The following is a 21,269-nucleotide window of genomic DNA, read 5'->3' on the forward strand; positions in this document are numbered from 1 at the left end:
GTCAATCAGCGCTCAGGCATCTCCGGTTAAGAGGGGGTCTGTACGCAGAGAGGGGTGGGAGGAGGGAACAAGCTGCCCAGGCGTGTTGTAGAAGCTGAGACCCTGGCTTCTCTCCAGACACAGCTGGATGAGCTCCTCCAGTTAGGACAGGTGGCTCTACTGTACACAGAGAGGGGTGGGAGGGGGGAACAAGCCAATGAGATCCTCTTGCCAAAAGCACCTGCTGTTTCCCCGATCCCTCTCCTGAAGCAGTTCAGCTTGGGCCTCTGGCTTCTGGTGCCTTGTCTCCCCCTGGCGGGGACTGCGCAGTACTGCAGCGCCTCATTGACTTCATAGATCCAGACGTGTGTGGACCCCAGGGTCCCGACTGCTGGTCAGTACAGATCCAGGACACTGTGTGTGAGAGTAGGGGTGTGGACCCCAGTGTCCAAGGATGCTGGTAAGAGTTGATCTGGGTATTCTGGTGTTTTATTTTGCTCTTACTGATGAACCTGTTCAGTTGGTGATTAACTTTATGAATCCACTAGGTGGCGCCAGAGCAGCGTCACATTCAGGACGGGAAACCCCCCACCTCACATCAGCAGGAAGAGACAGAGAGAGAGAGATGGCAGCGTGTAGGAGCTCAGCGCTCAGCCCTGGTGAGTTTTCTCTTGTTCTGCCTGTCAGAGTGTCAGTAAGGGAGTCACTGAGGGTCTCTTCTCTGTCACAGAGCACAGCAGCAGCTGGAGACGTGTCTTCCAGTTTGCTGGGAGTTTGTTCTGTCTGTCAGACACACAGGGTCTGAACTAGGAGAGACAGGAGCTGGTTTACTTTCACTTTCTCTTGTCAGGGATCAGAGATCGGTAGTGTAAACTCAAGCTGTTTGGAATATACTAAATATTTTAATAATGTGTTTATTTAAGGTAGAATGATTGATGTTAAACCTGACTGTGTGCTGATGGTATTGGATTCACACTGTTAGTATTCGTGATGCTCAGACATGCTCAGATATCATCGTTTCCTGTTTGTTGCTCAGAGGTCTTGTTTATTGTACAGCTGATAATACCAGAGAGGAATCAGTACAGATGAACAACAGAGGAATTTATTTGGCTCATAATTAGTAGTGATTCCAGGTTCTCGTACAGCTGTTTCTCCTGTCCTGACTGGGTAGCTTGTTCCCTCCCTCAACCCCTCTCTGTGTACAGTAGAGCCCCATGTCCTGACTGGAGGAGCTCACCCAGCTGTGTCTGGAGAGAAGCCAGGGTATCATCTTCAACAACAGGGCTGGACAGCTTGTTCCCCACCCCCACCCCCCTCTGTGTACAGTAGAGCCTCCCACTCCTGATTTTAAGTCTTAGTGTTGCTTTGAGCTTCAGTGTTAATTCCGAGGAACTCTGAGGTGTCAATATCTAACTGGTATTTAATGATGACTAACTGTCACTGAAGATGTTGAATATTTCGTATGTATGTGGTTCCCTATCTTCACCCTGTCAGTGTGGGACACTCCCTTCAGACTAAAGAGACTCAGTTCCTCCAGCTTGTCAGTTTCACTGTTTTTAAACTAACATCATGCTAATTCTCTTCAGTGTGGATCACAGTAGATAGTTTCTAAGCGGTTTGAAACTATACAACACACAATTTCCCAGCCAGATGGCTGAGTCCCAAACATGTCTTTATTTAATGTGACATTTTTAGACTCACTACTGAAGAATTAGGATGGACTGAATGCTTTTACAGTTTTTACATGTATTTTTAAAATAAGGTGGAATAATAATAAACTTTGTTATATAGCGCCTTTAAAGGTGGCTTCTCAAAGCGCTTAACAGGATGACAATAACAATAAATAAGAGGAATACACAAGATACAACACAATTACAATACACAGAGGAGACTTTGGATGGTGGTACTAAGAAGAGCAGAGGGGTGAAGAATGGCACCAGTTCAGTAAAGGCTTTTCTGAAGAAGAAGGTTTGAGTCTGGATCTGAAGGAGTTTAGAGAAGGTGACTCTCTGATATCCTTGGGCAGAGAGTTCCAGAGCTTGGGGGCAGAACAGGAGAAGGCCCTGTCACCCAAAGAGTGTAGAGGGGCTTGGGGGACAGTAAGGAGAGCAGAATTAGCAGAGCGAAGGTTGTGAGGTGGAGAGTAGGGCGATAATAGTTCAGACAGGTACTGAGGTGCCAAGCCATGCAGAGCCTTACAGGTGAGCGTGAGGATTTTAAAGTCCACACAGAATTTGACTGGATGCCAGTGCAGGGACTCCAGGATAGGAGTGATGTGGTCACTTGCACCAGACCTGGTCAGGATTCTGGCTGCTGAGGTTTGGACATACTGCAGTTTGTTCAGAGTAGATTTAGATACTCCAGGGAGTAGAGCATTACAGTAGTCAATTCGGGAGAATACAAATGTTGATCAGCTTTTCAGCCACAGTTAGTGGTAGCATAGTGGGTAGTCTAGCGATATTTCTAAGGTGAAAAAAACATGTTTTGACGATATGCTGCACATGTGGGTCGAATGTTCAGCCAGAATCGAATATAACTCCAAGGTGGAATAAAGGTTCATACTGAACACAGGAGTCCCATATGGGTCTGAACTGCCACTAGACACTCAGAGTGTTAGTAGGGCTCTACAGGGCCCTCCAGAAGTATTGGCACCCTTGGTAAAGATGAGCAAGGAAGGCATTGGAAAAAATATCTGTTTATCAGATGAGAGAAATCTAACCTTTCGGTGAGGTTAAATTATTCTAAGAAAATCCTTATGAAAAATAAAAATGTACTATTGAGAGAACAGTTAAAAATAAAAAAATATTTATATATAGATGGTAAGAATACAGAATAAAAATGTTGTAAGAATACGGTTTGTCTAACATTAACAGAACATTTTTGTATACCACAGAGAATACACAGAAATATAATCTCAATAATCTGTGATTTTTCCTTTCTCACAGGGCAGGGACAAAAGAAAAGATATAGGAAAGTGTTTATCATGAATTTTAAATGGGATGAAGAGTGAAGATATCTGTGATGAGAACTTTATCATGTAAATAATCTGTGATCTTTCTCTCTGACAGGGAGGAGACGGGCTGATTCCCATGAGGCACCACAGCGTCTCTCAGAGATCGGGATCGTGCTGCTGGGCCAGAGATGGTCTGAGAAGAGCTCAGTAGGAAACACCATCCTGGGCAGAGAGGAGTTTGACACTGAGGGAGAACCTCAGGAGTGTGTGAAGAGACAGGGTGAAGTAGCTGGGAGGCAGATCACTGTGGTCAACACTCCAGGCTGGAATGTGTGGCTGATGAGGAATGATCCTCAGCAGATCAGACAGGAGGTTGTGTACAGCGTGTCTCTGTGTCCCCCAGGACCCCACGCTCTCCTCCTGGTGATTAATCTGGACTCAGACACAGACTGGAGATCAGTGAAGGAACGTCTGGAGCTTCTCAGTGAGAGAGTGTGGAGACACACAATAGTGCTGTTCACCTGGGGGGACAGACTGAGACCCATAACCATTGAGCAGCACATTGAGAGAAGAGGGAAGGAGCTCCAGTGGGTGGTGGAGAAGTGTGGGAACAGGTATCATGTTCTCAACAACAAGAACAGTGGTGACTGCACTCAGGTCACAGAGCTGCTGGAGAAGATAGAGGACATGGTGGCAGGAAACTATGGGCTGTACTTCACCACTGACATTGACCAACTATACACTGTACTGGAGACATACAATAGAGAGATAGAGAAGCTGAGACAGAGGGAGGAGGAGAGACAGAGAGAGACGGAGGAGCTGAGACAGAAGTATGAAAGAAGGGAGAGAGAGAGAGAAGAGGAGCTCAGACAGAGGTTGGAGGAGGAGTGGAGCAGTAGAGAAGAGGAACTGAAGGAGAAGATGAGAAAGACACTGGAGGAAGAGGAGCTGGAGAAAGAGACAGAGGAGCCCAGACTGCCTGTCAAGAGGAGGAACAGTATAGACATCATCCCTCCCAACAGTGAGTGTGATTGATGCTGTATTACTGAGTCACTGATCTTACTGGTCATCAGACTGAGAGATTCAACCATCTTGTGTCCTTGTTAGGAATTAAAATCATACTGTGCTCCGCTCTGTACTGCGTTACTAACACAGTGGCACACAGATCTGTGTCTGTTTAAATCCTCTGTGCTGTAATTGAACTGTTTTCTCTCAGGGAGATTAGATTTAATCCATCACACAGCAGCTCAGTCTCTGTAATCTGTTCCTCAAGACTGTCTGACCAACACTCAATCAATCAAGGTTTATTGATCGATGCACGAACAGTACAGCACACAGCGGTGTTGTCAGCATTGAAATCTGCGAGCTCGTTAAAGGCTCGTTAAGAGGGATAGAAGAGTTGGAGGACAGGAATTTATAGGGGTTAACATTGGGATACAACAGATTACACAATTGCAATTCACAGATTGTGTGGAAGTAACAAGGATAGGAGGTATTGAGATGTCCTGACAGTAGTAGGGTACAGGGTAGGAGGTATTGAGGTGTCCTGGCAGTCGTAGGGTACAGGGTAGGAGGTATTTAGGTGTCCTGACAGTAGTAGGGTACAGGGTAGGAGGTATTGAGGTGTCCTGACAGTAGTGGGGTACAGGGAAGGAGGTATTTAGGTGTCCTGACAGTAGTGGGGTACAGGGTAGGAGGTATTGAGGTGTCCTGACAGTAGTGGGGTACAGGGTAGGAGGTATTGAGGTGTCCTGACAGTAGTAGGGTACAGGGTAGGAGGTATTGAGGTGTCCTGGCAGTAGTAGGGTACAGGGTAGGAGGTATTTAGGTGTCCTGACAGTAGTAGGGTACAGGGTAGGAGGTATTGAGGTGTCCTGACAGTAGTAGGGTACAGGGTAGGAGGTATTTAGTGCTCTTCGTAGGTGTCCTGAGAGTGCCAGTGCCCCCTGTCAGTTCAAGGAGGTAACTGCAGGTGTCTGCTGTGGTTGGCTGTTCAGCAGTCTCACTGCCTGGGGGAAGAAGCTGTTCTGACACCTGGTGGTCTTGGTCTGATACTTCACTACCGTTTTCCAGATGGTAGTAGAGAGAACAAGTTGTGTTTAGGGTGACTGGGGTCCCTGAGGATGGACCTGGCCTTCTTGAGGCATTAACACAGTAGATATCCTGTGTGTTCAGTAGCGCAGCCGGTAGTGTTCTGAGCCAGTGTCACCACCCTCTGGAGGACCCTGAGCTCGTGGGCGGAGCAGTTACCACACCAGGCAGTGGTGCAGCCGGTTTGGATGCTCTCAGTGGTGCAGCTGTAGAAGCTGGTCAGGATGTGTGAAGGCAGGCTGAACTTCTTCAGTCTGGGGAGAAAGAACAGGCGCTGTCTTGTCTACGGGGTTGGTGTGGTGGGTCCAGGTCAGGTCGCCTGTGATGTTGACACCTAGAATTTGAAAATCTGGACCACTGCGGACCCACTGATGTGAACGGGTGCCTGGTCTGTTCCTGTGGTCCACCATCAGCTCCTTAGTTCTGCTGGTGTTCAGAGAGAGGCTGCTGTCCTGATACCATGCTGTCAGCGTTTCGTCCTCCTCCCTGTAGGCGGACTCATCACTGTTCGTGATCAAGCTGATGATCGTTGTATCGTCCGCAAACGTGATGAGGGAGTTTGTCTTGTTCCTGGCGACGCAGTCGTGGGTGAATAGGGAGCAGAGGAGAGGGCTGAGTTTGCAGCGCTGGGAAACGCCGATGTTCAGAGTCAGGGTGAAGGAGGTACTTGTGCCGACTCTGGGCATGATGCCCAAGAATAATTCCCAGATGTTCATTCTGTAGGTTTCTTTCATAATGGCCAGCAGCCTTATCACCCTGCAACTCCCAGCTGGCAGCCCCAACTAGAGCCCAGGAGGTGTGAGCCTGGCCAGTACCTGGAGGGGAGACTGCTGGGAAAACACTGAGGCTGCTGCTGGGAGAGGTGTGAGTTGGGCCAGCAGGGGGCGCTCTCACCCTGTGGTCTGTGTGGGTCCTGATGCCCCAGTATAGTGACGGGGACACTGGACTGTAAACAGGCACCGTCCTGCGGATGAGACGTCAAACTGAGGTCCTGACTCTCTGTGGTCATTAACAATACCAGGGTGTCTCTCGAGAAGATTAGGGGTGTCACCCTGGTGTCCTGGCCAAATTACCCCCCTGATCTTTACCCATCATGGCCTCCTAATAACCCCCTTCTCTGAACTGGCTTCATCCCTCTGCTCTCCTCCCCACTGAGAGCTGGTGTGTGGGGAGAGGACTGGAGTGTCACCCAGGTGGGGCTGCACACTGGTGGCGGTAGTGGGATCCCCATGACCTGTAAAGAGCTGCACAGTGGTGGTGGTAGTGGGATCCCCATGACCTGTAAAGAGCTGCACACTGGTGGTGGTAGTGGGATCCCCATGACCTGTAAAGAGCTGCACACTGGTGGTGGTAGTGGGATCCCCATGACCTGTAAAGAGCTGCACAGTGGTGGTGGAGGGGATCCCCATGACCTGTAAAGAGCTGCACACTGGTGGTGGTAGTGGGATCCCCATGACCTGTAAAGAGCTGCACACTGGTGGTGGAGGGGATCCCCATGACCTGTAAAGCGCTTTGAGTGGAGTGTCCAGAAAAGCACTATAGAAGTGTAAGCAATTATTATTATTATTATTATTATTATTATAATGACTTTTAAGTTACGTTTGTCAAGAAATGACTTGAGCAAATTGTACTCCTCTTACCTGTGGAGAGGACACATGGTCTCCTCTCATGTGTCACCTCCCTGATGCTCCTGTCTCTCCTCCTGTTGCAGTGAGTGAAGTCGAACCCAGACTCCAGCCCCGCCCCTCTGAGCTGAGACTGGTGCTGCTGGGCAGGACTGGTGCTGGGAAGAGCGCATCAGGAAACACCCTCCTGGGCAGCACACAGTTCCCCTCCTGGCCCAGCCTGTCCGCGGTCACCCAGACCTGCGAGAGACGCAGGGGGGAGGCTGCTGGGAGGCAGCTCTCCGTCATCGACACACCAGACCTCCTGGACAGCAGGGGGTGCCAGAGGGATGTGTGCCTGGAGGTCCGGAGGTGCCTGCTGCTGTCCTCCCCAGGACCCCACGTTTTCCTGCTGGTGCTGCGGGCCAGACGCTTCACGGACGAGGAGAAGGGAGCCCTGCTGACCGTGACCGAGGTGTTCGGGGAGGCTGTCCTGAATCACACTGTCATCCTCTTCACCCACGGGGACAGTCTGGGACAGGAGACAGTGCAGCAGTACGTTGACACACAGGGGAGAGACCTGCAGCAGCTCTTAGAGAGCTGTGGGAACAGGTATCATGTTCTCAACAATATGGACACGGGCGACCGCACCCAGGTCACACAGCTGCTGGAGAAGATCGAGGACATGGTGGCAGGAAACAGTCTGGGCTTCTTTGTGGACCAGGATGCAGAGAAGAGGCTGAGAGAAAGAGAGAACAGATACAGAGAGGTGGAGGAGGAGGGCAGGAAGGAGAGGGAGGAGTTTCTGAAGAAAGTGCAGGAGCTGAGAGAGGAGTACGAGGCAGAACTGCGTCAGAAGACGGAGGAGCTGAGACGCAAGAGTGAGGAAGAGCAGAGGAGGAGAGCGGAGCAGCTGAAGGAGGAGCACGAGGAGCAGCAGAGGCACCAGCTGGAGGAGCTGAGACGCAGGCAGGGAGAGGAGCAGCGCAGGCAGCTGCAGGCTCTCAGGAGAGAGCAGGAGGAGACACTGCGCAGGAAGGAGCAGGAGCTGCAGCTGCAGTACCAGGAGCAGAGGCAGAGGCTGGAGCAGGAGCAGCGCGAGAAGACGGAGGAGATCAAGCTCCGCTACAGGACGCAGCACCAGGAGCTCCTGCGCAGGTACGAGGAGGAGCAGCGCAGCAGAGCTGAGCAGATGGAGCTCAGATACCAGGAGCAGCACAGGAGGGTGCAGGAGACCATCCTGAAACTCACTGAGGAGCAGCTGAGGAAGGTGGAGGAGACCAGGACCCAGTGTGCAGAGAGACTGAGGGAGAGGATGGAGGCCGTGAAGAGGGAGCTTGAAGAAGAGCAGGAGAGGAATATAGAGGAGCTGAGGCAGCAGCACAGAGGCCAAGACCACGGGGAGGCCCAGCAGAGGTGTGAAGCAGAGCTGTGGAGAAAGGTGGACGAGATCAAGCAGCTGTATGAAGAGAGACTGCAGGGGAGAGTTCAGGAGCTGGAGCAGCAGCAGCAGAGGGAGATGGAGGAGAAGAGGAAGGAGCAGGAGGAGGAGCAGAGGAAGAGAGAGGAGGAGCTGAGGAGGCAGCTGGAGGAGGATCGCAGGCAGAGGGAGCAGGAGCTGGAGCTGAGGAGGGCTGAGGAGCTCAGGAGAGTGGAGGAGCTGGAGCAGAGATACGCACTGGAGGAGCAGAGCAGACTGGCAGAGCTCAGACTCCACTACGAGGAGAGGATGAGAGAGCAGGGCAGGCAGGAGCTGCAGAGGCAGACGGAGGAGCTGAAACTGAAGCAGCAGCAGAGGGAGGCAGAGCTGAGGCAGGAACTGGAGGACGAGCAGAGGAGGAGGGCGGAGGAGCTGAGGCAGCAGTTGGAGAGGGAGCACTGTCAGAGAGAGCAGGAGCTGGAGGAGAGATACAGGGAGCAGCATCGAGAGGCGCAGGAGGAGAGGAGCAGGACGGAGGAGCTGAGGAGGCAGTGGGAGGAAGGGCTGAGAGAGGAGTACGACAGGAGGCTGCAGAGAAAGGAGGCGGAGATCCAGGAGAGGTGGGAAGGGGAGCTGCAGAGGAGAGTGAAGGAGCTGCAGGAGTCCTCCCAGCCTCAGAGCCTGGAGCCGGGTCAGAGTAAGTACCCCAGCAGTGGTGGATGCCCAGTCAGGGTGGGGTAAATTCTGCAGGGCAACTTCCAGAGAGATAGATCTGCTCACAAGGCTCCAGATCTTTCTCCTGACTCAGGAGTGAATCAGTTTAGTATTGGGACCATGAGGGGCGATATGTGCTTTTTGCTGAGTACTGTTGGAATTTGTTTTTGACACAAAAGAACAGAATATGATTGCATATTAAATATGAGTCTCTAGCACAGACGGCCGGCATTTCCACAGTTAAACTTTGTCAGAGAAGACTTTCTGTGTTCAGTCCCCCCAGTTTCAGGTCAGCAGCAGTGAAGTGAATCAGAGTTACTTGGTCACACGTCTCTTACACGACTTTCAGTCTGCGACTCCTCGACGCCCCCAGACCCCTGATATGATCCTGTGAGCCACGTTCGGCGGCTCTCCGCCTGCGCGTGTTTCTGGGTGTCATTTCCTCTGCAGCTCAAAGGGGCTCAAACGCCCAGGAGTTTCCACTTCTCCCTGACAACAGCCCATGAGAGTTGTGCATCTTGCACTGTTGCCCCTGTAGGTCTCCTCTCTAGGTCTCTGGCGTGTTGGATGGAGGTGTTTTCACCTCAGACCTGTGGAGGGTGTCTGCAGTCTGATGGCTATCTCAGTTTCCTCACTGCTCTCAGGAGTTTTCTCATCTGTCTTGAACCACTGCTGATTTCCCATGGCTGACTCCTCCAGTCGCGTCTTTTTCAAGACATGACGTATTGTTGATATTGTGGTGCCCGGTCTCTCTCCAGCGGTTACAGTGCCACCTGGACTTTGATGGGCTCTGATCTTCACAGCTGCTTGCTCTTCTGTCACAGGCAGCTCTCTGGTCTTCATCCTGACTCGACAGCCAGACCCAGACAGTCAAGACTGGAACCAAGGCTGCAGTCTGACAGCTCTCGTTTTCACAGTTAGTACAACATAAACACCTGAGCAACTGGAGTCGCCTGTCAGCCATTTGCACGATTAACTCTGTTCACCTGACACTGGGGGTTGAACACAACAGACGACACTGTTGTAACATGATTAATCGTGTCTAGAAAATCATTTCCACAGACAGATGCTGAAATTCTGTGCTTTTGCTCAAATTTAACCCTTTGATCTGAAAATCACATGTCAATAGTACACATCAAAATAAATATCACATTTAATTTAATTTTGTACTAATCAAAAATGACTAATTTTTCTTATAGCTGTGGTTCAGGTCCAGTCTTCTTAGACCAGGAGGACAGCTGGTCCAGTGGTTCAGGTCCGGTCCTGTTAGACCAGGAGGACAGCTGGTCCGGTCCTGTTAGACCAGGTGGACAGCTGGTCCAGTGGTTCAGGTCCAGTCCTGTTACACCAGGAGGACAGCTGGTCCAGTGGTTCAGGTCCAGTCCTGTTACACCAGGAGGACAGCTGGTCCAGTCATGTTGGAGGACAGCAGGTGTGAGGATGCTGTACCAGGAGAACAGTGTTGAAGTTCTGTGATTTTACAGACATGATGTTCTTTCGTTAGAGGTTGTGCTGCAGCAGGTGTTGGTGTCAAACTTTACTGTGTTTCAGTCCCACCAATGGACTGGAGAGTCTCACTGTGAGCTGTTACAGAAGCCCCTGTCTATACGGAGGAGAAACACAACTTCTACCAAGAATGAGGAATAGGTCAAGTTTATATCCTAACAAGTTTGGTGTTGTTCCTGAGTTGTACAGTTGTACGTTTAAGGACTGAGCACATGAAGGTCTGTTTTACCCAGAGTGGTGGGTGTCTTGTACAGACTGCTCTGCTGTACTGTTGAAATTTTATATCTTTCAGAAATCAGCTGGATAAAGAAATGAGATTCATCATCGTCGATCTCTAGCTTGTTTGGTAGTGAGTAGTAAATGGGTCACTTGTGACCTCCCTTCCTGTCTCTCCTCCTGTTGCAGTGAGTGAAGGAGACCCTACAGTCGAACCCGGACTCCAGCCCCACCCCTCTGAGCTGAGACTGGTGCCGCTGGGAGCCGGACTGGGGGCAGCAGTAGGGGCCCTAGCAGGAGCCCTGAGGGACCCAGCAGCAGCAGCAGCAGGAACAGTGATAGGAGCTGCAGTAGGAGCTCAGATAGGAGCTTTACTGGGAGGAGAAACCAGAGCAGCACAGACTCACACACAAGAGCACACACAGTCCACAGACACACAAGAGCACACACAGCCCGCAGACACACAAGAGCGCACACAGCCCGCAGACACGCAAGAGCGCACACAGCCCGCAGACACGCAAGAGCGCACACAGCCCGCAGACACGCAAGAGCGCACACAGCCCGCAGACACACAAGAGCACACACAGCCCGCAGACACACAAGAGCACACACAGCCCGCAGATGCACAATGAGCAGACACACACAGCCCGTAGACACAATGAGCAGACACACACAGCCCACAGACAGGAGAGAGAAACAGACAGGAGATTGAGGAGCTGAGAGAGAGTTGACACTAAGACAGGAGCAGGAGAGGGAGAGGAGGAGCTCAGGCAGTGTTATCCGAGTGACAGAGAGACACAGAGAGACACTGCCGCAGGTCAGTCACTGATCCACACAGTCTTTCCCAGCGGGAGAGGAAGACCGGATACTTCCTGGACACAGAGTGAGGACTTTCCACTGAAACACTGATCTCTTCCTCGTAAGAGATCCGACTCACTGAAAACCTGCCCTTAGTGTCCCATGTGAAGAAAAACTAATTTTAAATAATGTTCTATTTTGATCATGTTTGTATTTTGCTATTCTTTGTGTATATATGTGTGTGGAGTCTGTGTGTTTCTGCTGGGGGTCGCTGGTACTGGCGTCTGTGTGTGTGGAGTCTGCATGTTCCTGCTGGCGTGGTGGGGGGGGTTGCTGGCACTGGTGTCTGTGTGAAATGACTGCTATCCTTCCTGACGGTTCGAGATCCGCAGCTCCGCACCCTGACGGTCCTGCTGTCTCGACCCAGTCCACTCTGTCGGGACCAAACCAGGGAGCCAAGAGGTAGATCGGCCAGATTTAAACCGGGTCAGAACTTTTTATTAGAATACACAAGCTTTCTTCTTTCCCGCCCTCATGGACGCCGTGTCTCTGCGTCGCCGAGCTGAAGCCACAGGTCAACCGCGGTTTGAACACGTTTCAATCACTCACTTCGTGTTTTTTAAATATAATGTCGTCTAGAGCAGCAGTTTGTTCCTCACGAACGTAGATATCGGCGTCAAAGGAGTGGAAAAGTGTGCGTTTGCGTCAGTGTCATCAATATCATATGCTATCAGTGTTGTAACGCTAATATAATATAATACTGCGTCAGTATAATCGGTCTGACAGAGTTTTCGCCAGGCTGGGGCTCTTCAGCACGTTTATACACCTGTTAAACTTGACTGAGTCCAAAGTCAACGCGTTTCTGGACGTTTCTGCGCACCGAGAGGACGTTTGCTGTTCGTGTTGGAGACGGAAGATGTTTCCCGGGCTGTGGCGGTGAGTGGCGACTTGTCCCTCCGTTTCTTCATTGAAATCGTTCAGTCCTCAGGCTGATGAGAAAACAGTCATAGGAGTGAGAACATGTCTGTGGTGAAATTGTGTAAAAGTGTGTTTTTATCATTGAGCTGGGAGGGTTTGAGGTAAAATTGTGTCAAAGGTGTCGGGTTATCATTGAGCTCGACGGGTTTGAGGTAAAATTGTGTCAGAAGTGTCGGTTTATCATTGTAAAATTGTGTAAACGTGTCTTTATCGTTGAGCTCAGGGGGTTTGAGGTAAAACCATGTAAAAGTTTTTTACCTTTGAGCTCGATGGGTTTGAGGTAAAATTGTGTAAAAGTGTCTGTTTATCATTGTGCTTGGGGGGTTTGTTGTGAAATTGTTTAAAAGTGTCTATCATTGAGCTCGTGGGGTTTGAGGTAAAATTGTGTAATATTAATAATTGCTTACACTCATATAGTGCTTTTCTGGACACTCCACTGTACGCGGTTTACAGAATGAGGACTCCCCTCCACCAACACCGAGGTCATTTATCATTGAGGTTAAAATTGTGTAAAAGTGTCTTTTTATCATTGAGCTCGACGGGTTTGAGGTAAAATTGTGTCAAAAGTGTCGGGTTATCATTGAGCTCGACGGGTTTGAGGTAAAATTGTGTCAAAAGTGTCGGGTTATCATTGAGCTCGACGGGTTTGAGGTAAAATTGTGTCAAAAGTGTCGGTTTATCAATGAGCTCGACGGGTTTGAGGTAAAATTGTGTAAAAGTGTCGGTTTATCATTGTAAAATTGTGTAAAAGTGTCTGTTTATCATTGAGCTCAGGGGGTTTGAGGTAAAACTGTGTAAAAGTTTTTTACCTTTGAGCTCGATGGGTTTGAGGTAAAATTGTGTAAAAGTGTCTGCTTATTGTAAAATTGTGTAAAAGTGTCTTTTTATCATTGAGCTCGGTGGGTTTGAGGTAAAATTGTGTAAAAGTGTCTGTTTATCATTGTGCTTGGGGGGTTTGTTGTGAAATTGTTTAAAAATGTCTATCATTGAGCTCGGGGGGTTTGAGGTCAAATTGTGTAAAATTGTCTTTATCATTGTTAAATTGTGTAAAAGTGTTTTTTTATCATTGAGGTGAAATTGTGTAAAATTGTCTTTATCATTGTTTGATAGAGGGTGTTTGAGGTAAAAGTGTCTGTTTGATGCAGCGGGGGGGCCGGGCACGGCGAGGTGTGCCGGCGGCTGTGTGGCGCAGTGAGACTGGGGGTGTGTGTGCGGGTGGGGCTGTGGCTGAGTGTGTGTGAGAATGGGGGAGTGGGGGTGTGTGTGCGGGTGGGGCTGTGGCTGAGTGTGTGGGGATGTGTGTGAGGATGGGGGAGTGGGGGTGTGGGTGTAGGTGGGGCTGTGGGGGAGTGTGTGTGGGGTTGTGTGTGCGGATGGGGGAGTGGGGGTGTTTGTGTGGGTGGGGCTGTGGCTGAGTGTGTGGGGATGTGTGTGAGGATGGGGGAGTGGGGGTGTGGGTGTAGGTGGGGTTGTGGCTGAGTGTGTGGGGGTGTGTGTGTGAGGATGGGGGAGTGGGGGTGTTTGTGTGGGTGGGGCTGTGGTCCGGCCAAAAACTAAAACTCAGATACAGTCTCCAGACACTCACAGTATGTAGATGTTTTCTGATATGTCTGTTGTGATTGTCTGATTTTTAGTTTTTTCACGTTAATTTTCTAAGGGAGGGTCACAGAGAAGACCCCCTTGCCCCCATCTTGATTAAAATGAAACGCGTGTTTCATGAAATAGTTATTTTTCACAATCTGGCCGTGCCAGACAGAATCCACGTTCACCGTGCATAAATATAGTTAGACCGTCCTTCATTCCTGTAGATACGCGATTCCATCTTATACTCCCTATGAACCCAGTTCTAAAAGTGTGCTTGTTTACTCCGGTATCGAGCGTCTTCGCAGACAAGCTTGAAACTGTCACTTCTCTCACAGAGCGCTGTCTACTTTATAAACGTCCGGTATCATGGTCAGAGGGGGCAAGGAGCACGTGAAAACGTTTCTGAAATAACCACACGTAAGACTTTGGTGCTTAAAATGTTCAGGGAGAAATGGAAGACTGGTGTGTATTTTTTCTTTAAAATACCGTGACATAATATGTTTATGTTCCTAAATTAATATCGTTTATGACCTTCAGATGCGTTATGCTCCTCTTCCTTTTATGCTCAACTACTAAAATTTCCCTTTAGTGGTAAAATTCCATTTAAATATTCAATACTAAGCAGATTAAAATGTGCACAGTAAAGAGATCAAATGATGAAATCTTTCCACGACCGACCAACGCACCCCGAGCGCCCCTGTCGGTCATTTTGGCCGGCCAATCACGTACCGCGGTATGACGTAATGATTTGCGTGGCTGAATCTGTATATAGCGCCTTTCTGGACACTCCACTCAACGCGCTTTACAGGATATGAGGACTCCCCTCCACCAACACCGAGGTAAGTGTGTCTTTTTTTTTGTAAGTGTGATGGGTTTGAGGTGAAATTGTGTAAAAGTGTCTTTTTATCATTGAGCTTGGAGGGTTTGTGGTGAAATTGTGTAAAAGTGTCTTTTTATCATTGAGCTTGGAGGGTTTTTGGTGAAATTGTTTAAAAGTCTGTTTATCATGGAGCTCGGGGGGTTTGAGGTAAAATTGTGTAAAAGTGTCTTTATCATTGAGTTCGGGGTGTTAAACTTTATTTTATATAGCGCATTAAAGGTGGCTTCTCAAAGTGCTTTACAGGATGACAATAACAATAAATAAGAAGAATACACAAGATAAAACACAATTACAGTACACAGAGGAGACTTTGGAAGGTGGTACTAAGAAGAGCAGAGGGGTGAAGAATGGAACAGTTCAGTAAAGGCTTTTCTGAAGAAGAGGGTTTGGAGTCTGGATTTGAAGGAGTTTAGAGAAGGTGACTCTCTGATATCCTTGGGGAGAGAGTTCCAGAGCTTGGGTGCAGAACAGGAGAAGCCCCTGTCACCCCAAGAGTGTAGAGGGGCTTGGGGGACAGTAAGGAGAGCAGAATTAGCAGAGCGAAGGTTGTGAGGTGGAGAGTAGGGCGATAATAGTTCAGACAGGTACTGAGGTGCCAAGCCATGCAGAGTCTTACAGGTGAGCGTGAGGATTTTAAAGTCCACACAGAATTTAACTGGATGCCAGTGCAGGGACTCCAGGATAGGAGTGATGTGATCACTTGCACTAGACCTGGTCAGGATTCTGGCTGCTGAGGTTTGGACAGACTGCAGTTTGTTCAGAGTACATTTAGATACCCCTGCAAGTAGAGCATTACAGTAGTGAATTTGAGAGAATACAAATGTGTTGATCAGCTTTTCAGCCACAGTTAGTGATAGCATAGGGGGTAGTCTAGCGATATTTCTAAGGTGAAAAAAACATGTTTTGACGATATGCTGCACATGTGGGTCGAATGTTAAGCCAGAATCGAATATAACTCCAAGGTTTTTCAATTTTGATTGAAGCTCAAGTACAGAGCCATCTAGAGACAGGGTTACAGGACTGGCTTTACGAAGTTGATGGGGGGTGCCAATAAGCATGACTTCATTCTTGTCACAGTTAAGATGAAGGACGCTTTGAGTCATCCAACTTTTTACATCAGAGATGCAATTAGATAGAATAGAGACAGCCACATCAGTGTTAGGTTTGGTATGGATGTATAGTTGAGTATCATCAGCGTAAAAATGAAAGCTGAGGCCATGTGATCTTAAAAGCTGACCAAGTAGGAACATGTAAATGCTGAAGAGCAAGGGGCCCCGTATTGAGCCCTGAGGAACACCAGACTTGACAAGACCAATTTCAGACCTGTACCCATTGAGAGAGACAAAGTGACAGCGATCGGTGAGGTAAGATTTGAACCATTTGAGGGCAGTGTCAGAAACCCCAAATACAGTCTCAGGATGAGAAAGTAAGAGGTCATGGTCAACAGTGTCAGAAGCAGCACTGAGATCAAGAAGGATGAGTATAGAGAGGGAACCAGAATCAGAAGCTATTAGATGATCGGTGGTGATGTAACTGGAGTGTGACAGCACGTTCTAGACTTTTAGGAAGAAAGGGTCAGTTGGAGATGGGGTGAAAATTAAGATTGTCACGAGCCATGTTAGGCTTTTTTGGCAAGGGGGTAATGGCAGCAGTTTTGAGGACCGTTGGTATAACACCAGTGCTCATGGATTCATGTATAATATTGAGGACAATGGGACAGAGAGAAGAGAAACAGGACTGGAATAAAGTGGTGGGAATGGGATCTAAGATAGATGTGGTGGGTTTTATGCGTGTAACTAGTTTGTTGAGGGATGCTGAGTCAAGAAGAGAGAAGCTGGAGAGAAGGGAACCAGAGAAGTTGGATGAGGAGGTATGGAAATGATGTGTGCAGTGGAGAGAATGTGATGTGCATGTTGAAGATAAAATTGTGCAAGAAATGTTTTATCATTGAGCTCGGGGGGTTTGTGGTAAAGTTGTGTAAAAGTCTTTTTATTATTGTGTACAAGTGTGTTTTTATCATTGAGGTTGGGGGGTTTGTGGTGAAATTGTGTAAAAGTGTCTATCATTGAGCTCGGGGGGGTGGAGGTGAAATTGTGTAAAAGTTTATCATTGTGCTCGAGGGGTTTGTGGTGAAAGTGTGTAAAAGTGTCTTTTTATCTTTGAGCTCCCGGTGTTTTAGGTAAAATTGTGTAAAAGTGTCTTTTTATCATTGTGTTCGGGGGTTTTGTGGTGAAATTGTGTAAAAGTGTGTTTTTATTATTGAGCTCGGGGTGTTTTGTGGTGAAATTGTGTAAAAGTGTCTATCGTTGTGCTCAGGGGGTTTGTGGTAAAGTTGTGTAAAAATCTTTATCATTGTGTACAAGTGTGTTTTTATCATTGAGGTTGGGGGGTTTGAGGTGAAATTGTGTAAAAGTGTCTATCATTGAGCTCAGGGGGTTTGAGGTCAAATTGTGAAAGTGTCTTTTTATCATTGAGCTCAAGGGGGTTGTGGTGAAATTGTGTAAAAGTGTCTTTTTATCTTTGAGCTCAGGGTGTTTGTGGTGAAATTGTGTAAAATTGACTTTTTATCATTTTGCTCGGGGTGTTTGAGGTAAAACTGTCTATAAATGAGGCAAAATTGTGTTAAAGTGTCTTTATCATTGTGCTTGTGTTTGTGGTGAAATTGTGTAAAAGTGTCTTTATCTTTAAGCTCGAGGGGTTTGTGGTAAACTTGTGTAAAAGTGTCTTTTTCACTGTGCTCTGGGGGTTTGTGGTGAAATTGTGTGAAAGTGTCTATTATTGGGCTTGGGGTGTTTGAGGTAAAATTGTGTAAAAGTGTCGTTTTATCATTGTGTTCAGGGGTTTGTTGTGAAATTGTGTAAAAGTGTCATTTTATTGTGTTCGGGCTGTTTGAGGTGAAATCGTGTAAAAGTGTCCATCAATGAGGTAAAATTGTGTAAAAGTGTCGTTTTATCACTGTGCTCAGGGGGATTTCTGGTAAAATTGTGTAAAAGTGTCTGTCATTGAGCTTGACGGGTTTGAGGTAAAATTGTGTAAAAGTGTCTATCATTGAGCTCAGGGGGTTTTTGATGGAATTGTTTAAAAGTGTCTTTTTATCATTGAGCTTTGGGTGTTTGTGGTGAAATTGTGTAAAAGTGTCTATCTTTGAGCTTGCGGTGTTTGAGGTGAAATCGTGTAAAAGTGTTTTTATCATTGAGCTCAGGGTGTTTGTGGTGAAATTGTGTAAAAGTGTCTGTTTATCATTGTGCTCGGGGGGTTTGTGATAAAGTTGTGTAAAAGTCTTTTTATCATTGTGTACATGTTTTATTATCATTGAGGTTGGGGGGCTTGAGGTGAAATTGTGTAGTGTCTTTTTATCATTGAGCTTGGGGGCTTTGTGGTGAAATTGTGTGAAAGGGTCTTATTGAGCTCGACGGGTTTGTGGTGAAATTGTGTAAAAGTGTCTTTATCATTGATGAAAAATTCTGTAAAAGTGTCTTTATTATTGTGCTCGGCGTGTTTGAGGTAAAATTGTGTAAAAGTGTCTTTTTATCACTGACTTTGGGGGTTTGTTGTGAAATTGTGTAAAAGTGTCTTTTTATCATTGTGCTTATGGGGTTGTGGAGATATTGTGGTTTTTGGGTGTAAAAGTCTCATTGTTCACACGTTGCTGCTGTGATGTGGCCTTTCGCCTGTAGGTGGCGCTCTCTCCAGTCATTTTTAAATGTACCAGTCCTGATGGATGACTGTACACATCCTCAGTCAAGGGGAATATCTAATTAGTTACTCTCCAAATAGCATTTTTGTATGAAACATTTAAAGAAATCGACAACCAGTTTTCAAAACGCACAATAACACGGACTGGCATGTTTGACAACGAGTAAATAAGAGAAAGGCGAAACGAGAATTCACCATCACTTTCTGCATGTTTACTGTGACCTGTCCTGATCATGAGAAGTCTCAGACGTGTCTCTTCACCAGACAGTTTAATCCAGCAGTTCTACATGGGACCGGTGTGAGAGTATGTGGGTAACAGTGATGGCTCTCTCTGCTGTACTGCTGTGGCCCTCCCTCCTGATGACAGAATCGTCTCACACTTCACCTTCACAGACACAAGCTCCATGTGTTTGTGGTGAAATTGTGGGTCTGTTGGTGTAAAAGTTTATTATTGAGCTTGTTGAACTGATCTCGAAGGCCACTTTAATTTCAGTTGCGTCTGACATTTTGAGTGAAATTGTAGTTTTGTTGGTTTAAATGTGCTGTTTCTTTGACTAGCTGGCTTGTTTAGCTGATATTTGTATTTCCTCCTCCTGAAGTAAATATCAAGTGTTTTTTTTAAAGAAATTGTAGGATACCGGTGTGTCGAAGTGGCTCCAGTTTCGCTGCGGCTCATGTCAGATCCAGGGCTGATAGAAACAGTGTGATCAATAAATGAACTAAAAACCGACTCGCACGTTTGCTACACTTCCGCTGAACAGAGACAACGTTTTCAAACCGTCTATATTGGAGGTTTGCATCACCGCTGCTAAAATCGACAGTGTTGTAAAAACGTGTTTTCGAGGTTTGCTTCGGTTCAGATGACACCTCAAATACAGTAATACAGTATAGAAATAAGTGACAGGAAATACGCTGTGCTGAAGCTCTGTATGATGACGTGTTCTTGCAGGTTTATTTGAATTCAGGTAAAGAGAAATGAAAGTTTTATAAACACTTATTTTCGGAGGTGTGTTTCATGATCCGGTCCTCGATCGTCTCGAAGTAAATTTCGATTTTCTCGAGCATCTCCTTCGTCGACATGAACTTGCCGGAAGCCTTCACAAAGTTGTCCTTGAGTTCTTTGACTGTTTTGATGACCTTGACCACCAAGCTCGCCTCCACATTCAGAGCAGACGCCTTGTCCTCCGTGGAGTTGGACGCAATGATCTGGAAATCTGTGTTCGGCTGAGGACGCACGTCGATGTCTTTCTGCAGCGTCTCGGCGTCCCATAACGTGATTCCTGCGGGGAGACAAGAAATAGAAGAGGTGTTCATGGGGCTTTGCAAGCTTGTCGCACTACAGGGAGTGATCTTTCAGCTGTGCGGTCAAGTGTCGCTGTAGCGTCCCTGGTGGTCTAGTGGTCAGGATTCGGCGCTCTCACCGCCGCGGCCCGGGTTCGATTCCCGGTCAGGGAATGTCAGTACTCTTCTGGGGCGGAGCGGCGGCTCTGTGGCTGAGGATCTGTTCCTGTGGCTGGAAGGTTGCTGGTTCAAATCCCGCAGCCGGCAGAGGAATCCTACGCCGTTGGGCCCCTGAGCAAGGCCCTTCACCCCAACTGCTCCAGGGGCGCTGTCCAATGTCTGCCCCTGCACTCTGACCCCCAGCTTCTCTCCCTGTCTGTGTGTCTGTCTCATGGAGACCAAGCTGGGGTCTGTGAAAAGACGAATTCCTAATGCAAGAAATTGTATAGGGGCAATAAAGCAACATTATCAACATGATCACATTATTATAAATCATAATCAATGCGACAGATATAAGTGCAAGGCGAGGCATCCTGACCACAAGGATGAGGCTGAAGCCCCACCACTGATGCAGCCCTCCAGTGAGAGATTTTGGTTCAACAGGCCCGTTGGGTTATTCACAAGCATTTAATCACTGATCACTGATCGAGGGTGTGATGGGAGAGTCTGAGATTCACATTCCCTGAAGGGCAGACGGGAGATTTGGGCTGCCCGACGCCAGACATGGGAACAGATGACGAGTGACTGCTTGCCGATTCCACTGGGTGAGCAGAAGGATTTAATAGCGAGTGATAAGAATGAGGAACTCGGAGCAGTTTCAGTGGGATCGGGCTTCAGTGCAAGCGTCCAGTTCTTCTGGTCCTTTTGTCATGAATGAAACATCGAGGATGAAAAACAAACGCCGGCCAGAGCGATGGGAACCTGTCGGAGTGTCCACTGTGGGTTAACGCTAGGGGACGACACGACACCAGACTGGAGCCAGATGGAGTGTCCACTGTGGGTTAACGCTAGGGGGCGACACTGCACCAGACTGGAGCCAGATGGAGTGTCCACGCTAGGGGGCGACACTGCACCAGACTGGAGCCAGATGGAGTGTCCACTGTGGGTTAACGCTAGGGGACGACACTGCACCAGACTGGAGCCAGATGGAGTGTCCACTGTGGGTTAACGCTAGGGGGCGACACTGGACCAGACTGGAGCCAGATGGAGTGTCCACTGTGGGTTAACGCTAGGGGACGACACTGCACCAGACTGGAGCCAGATGGAGTGTCCACTGTGGGTTAACGCTAGGGGACGACACTGCACCAGACTGGAGCCAGATGGAGTGTCCACTGTGGGTTAACGCTAGGGGATGACACTGCACCAGACTGGAGCCAGATGGAGTGTCCACTGTGGGTTAACGCTAAGGGACGACACTGCACCAGACTGGAGCCAGATGGAGTGTCCACTGTGGGTTAACGCTAGGGGGCGACACTGCACCAGACTGGAGCCAGATGGAGTGTCCACTGTGGGTTAACGCTAGGGGACGACAGAACACCAGACTGGAGCCAGATGGGTATGACTGGAAGC

At 48.2% G+C, this 21,269-nt stretch overlaps 1 protein-coding gene and 1 non-coding gene across 3 annotated transcripts; both read left to right on the forward strand.

The window, feature by feature from the left end:
* The first annotated feature begins 596 nt into the window (after positions 1-596).
* Positions 597-11,483, forward strand: LOC148812591 (uncharacterized). 2 transcript variants are annotated; one of them, XM_088908553.1, is made up of 4 exons: positions 597-638; positions 3,048-3,953; positions 6,735-8,744; positions 10,673-11,483. In XM_088908553.1, the coding sequence occupies exons 1-4, from the start codon at positions 605-607 to the stop codon at positions 11,113-11,115; spliced, it is 3,393 nt and encodes a 1,130-aa protein (XP_088764679.1). In that variant the 5' UTR covers positions 597-604; the 3' UTR covers positions 11,116-11,483. The 2 variants fall into 2 exon arrangements, with proteins under 2 accessions (XP_088764679.1, XP_088764680.1); XM_088908554.1 differs by lacking the exon at positions 10,673-11,483 and adding an exon at positions 10,560-10,602.
* Positions 11,484-19,802: 8,319 nt separating this feature from the next.
* On the forward strand, positions 19,803-19,874 carry trnae-cuc (transfer RNA glutamic acid (anticodon CUC)). The gene has a single exon. It is a non-coding gene; the product is annotated as a tRNA-Glu (tRNA).
* Positions 19,875-21,269: the final 1,395 nt, after the last annotated feature.

This window comes from Atractosteus spatula (assembly GCF_055471065.1).
Source record: "Atractosteus spatula isolate fAtrSpa1 chromosome 10 unlocalized genomic scaffold, fAtrSpa1.hap1 SUPER_10_unloc_2, whole genome shotgun sequence".
NCBI lineage: Eukaryota > Metazoa > Chordata > Actinopteri > Semionotiformes > Lepisosteidae > Atractosteus > Atractosteus spatula.